General features: G+C 57.8%; 1 protein-coding gene across 1 annotated transcript in view; it reads left to right on the top strand.

Annotated features, from left to right (window-relative positions):
- Positions 1-719: 719 nt before the first annotated feature.
- The window catches only part of CCND1 (cyclin D1), a 32,514-nt gene continuing 31,396 nt past the window's right edge, over positions 720-1,837 (top strand). The window contains exon 1 of the mRNA XM_013007464.2: positions 720-832. Within this exon, the coding sequence (XP_012862918.1) occupies positions 720-832 (113 nt within the window). The remainder of the gene's footprint in view (positions 833-1,837) is intronic.

Genomic DNA, 1,837 nt, shown 5'->3' with positions numbered 1-1,837 from the left:
TGTCTGTCTCTCTGGGTGTGTCTGTGGATATGTGTCTGTGGGTGTGTGTCTGTCTGCCTGTCTGTCCGTGTGTGTCTCGGTGTGTGTTTGTGTGTGTCTGCCTGTGGGTGTCTGTGGGTGGGTGTCTATGTGTGTGTAGGTGTGTGTCTGGGGACGAGTCTGTGTCTGTGTGTGTCTGTCTGCCTGTGTGTGTCCATCGGTGTCTGTGTGTCTATCTGTATGTGTGTGTGTGTGTTTAAACAACAGCACAAACTTGCTCCGTGAAGCACCATTCTAGACACTGGACATCATGTCGATGCTCCATTCCGGAGCCAGGCTTACCTTGGCGCTGCAGAGGCTTTGAGCCCGGGTGACCGTTGGACTGGCCAGCTCTTTGAAGGGGGTTTCTTTTCGGCACGTGACTCTGAGCTCCTCTCCTGAGAGTCTGACGAAGCCACTTCCCAGGGACCGGGGAAGGTCTTGACAAGGCTGAAGTGACCGAGGACGTTGTTGTGCTTGGCTGCACACTGCAGACGTATGGAAGCAGCCGGCAGGAGCTCCAAGGACACATGGCCCGGGGTCCATCTGATGCACTGACCTCTCCAGAGTGTGGGAAAGCCAGGGTGTGACCTTGAGGCCTCAGGTGCCCCTGACCCAAGCCACGGCATCTCCAGGGCCTCCTCTGCGTGTGGACATCGAGCACTGAGCAGGAAGACCAGGAAGAGCGAAGAGGAGAGCCGATGCGTGACGTGGTGGTGCTGGAGAAGACCATGGAGAGTCCGCGGCTGCTCGGAGGACAGCCCGCTCTGGCTCTGAAGAAGGACGGCCAGTGCGCTCCTCAGAGGCGAGGACGGTGAGACGCCCTCTCGCATCCTTTGGCCTCGTCGTCGGGAGAGACTGGTTCTTGGAGAAGGCTGTCGTGCTTGGTGAAGTGGAGGGGCCGTGAATGAGACCGCGGCCCTCAAGGAGATGGACTGACTCTGCGGCTGCAGCCGTGGCTCGGCCAGCAACACTGTGAGAGTGGCGCAGGACGGGGCAGGGTTTCCATTCTGCTGTGAGTATGGTCACTATGGGTCGGAACCGACAGGCTGACCCCTCAACAACCACCACCACGGGGACGGGGGTCTTTAAGGGGAACCCCAACCTTGATTATGTGAGCTGCTGCCCTCCACTCACCTCCATACGTGGACCCCATGCACCCCCCGGAGCCAGACCCTGTCCCCTCCTGCGCCTGCCCCAGGGGTTGCTGGTCGGACCCTAAGATCCACGGACATTTTTCATCAACTGATTGTGGAAGGAGATGGCCAAGCCCTTCTTCCTAGTCTATCGTAGACTGGAAGCTCTGCCGGAAGCTGCCCGCAGCACAGCAACAGGCCAGGCTCCCCAGACAGAAGGGTGGTGCACACTGGCCAGGAATCAACCTGGCCGCTCATGGGTCGAGAATTCTACCCATGAATCTCCACCTGCCTCCTGGCCTTGTTAAGCAAATCCAAAACCCCTGGCCATAGAATAGGCTCTACTTCACAGTGGCCCTACAGGGCAGAGAAGGCCTGCCCGGGGGCTTCCCAAGCCTGCAGGTCTTTAGAGAAGCCAACTGCCTCGTCTCTCTCTCCTGACAAGCGGCTGGTGTGTTCAAACCCCGGGCCTATCTCTTAGCATCCTGGCGCTTAACCAACCTTGCCACCAAAATGCCGTTTAACCTGGTTAGCTGAATCACTCCGCCGTTCCCACATCCCTCCCCACCCTTAAATCAAAACCATCTGTAACCCTGACGTGAGTGAGGCCAGGCAGGGGGTGGGGGGCACTTGAGAGAAGTGATAAATTACTGGCTAGTAAATGAAGGTAGGTATAATCGTAA

The sequence above is a fragment of the Echinops telfairi genome, unplaced genomic scaffold (assembly GCF_000313985.2).
Source record: "Echinops telfairi isolate 266 unplaced genomic scaffold, ASM31398v2 ScPeMD7_7417;HRSCAF=8455, whole genome shotgun sequence".
NCBI classification, from domain to species: Eukaryota; Metazoa; Chordata; class Mammalia; order Afrosoricida; family Tenrecidae; genus Echinops; species Echinops telfairi.
This window is presented reverse-complemented; position numbering and strand designations above follow the sequence as displayed.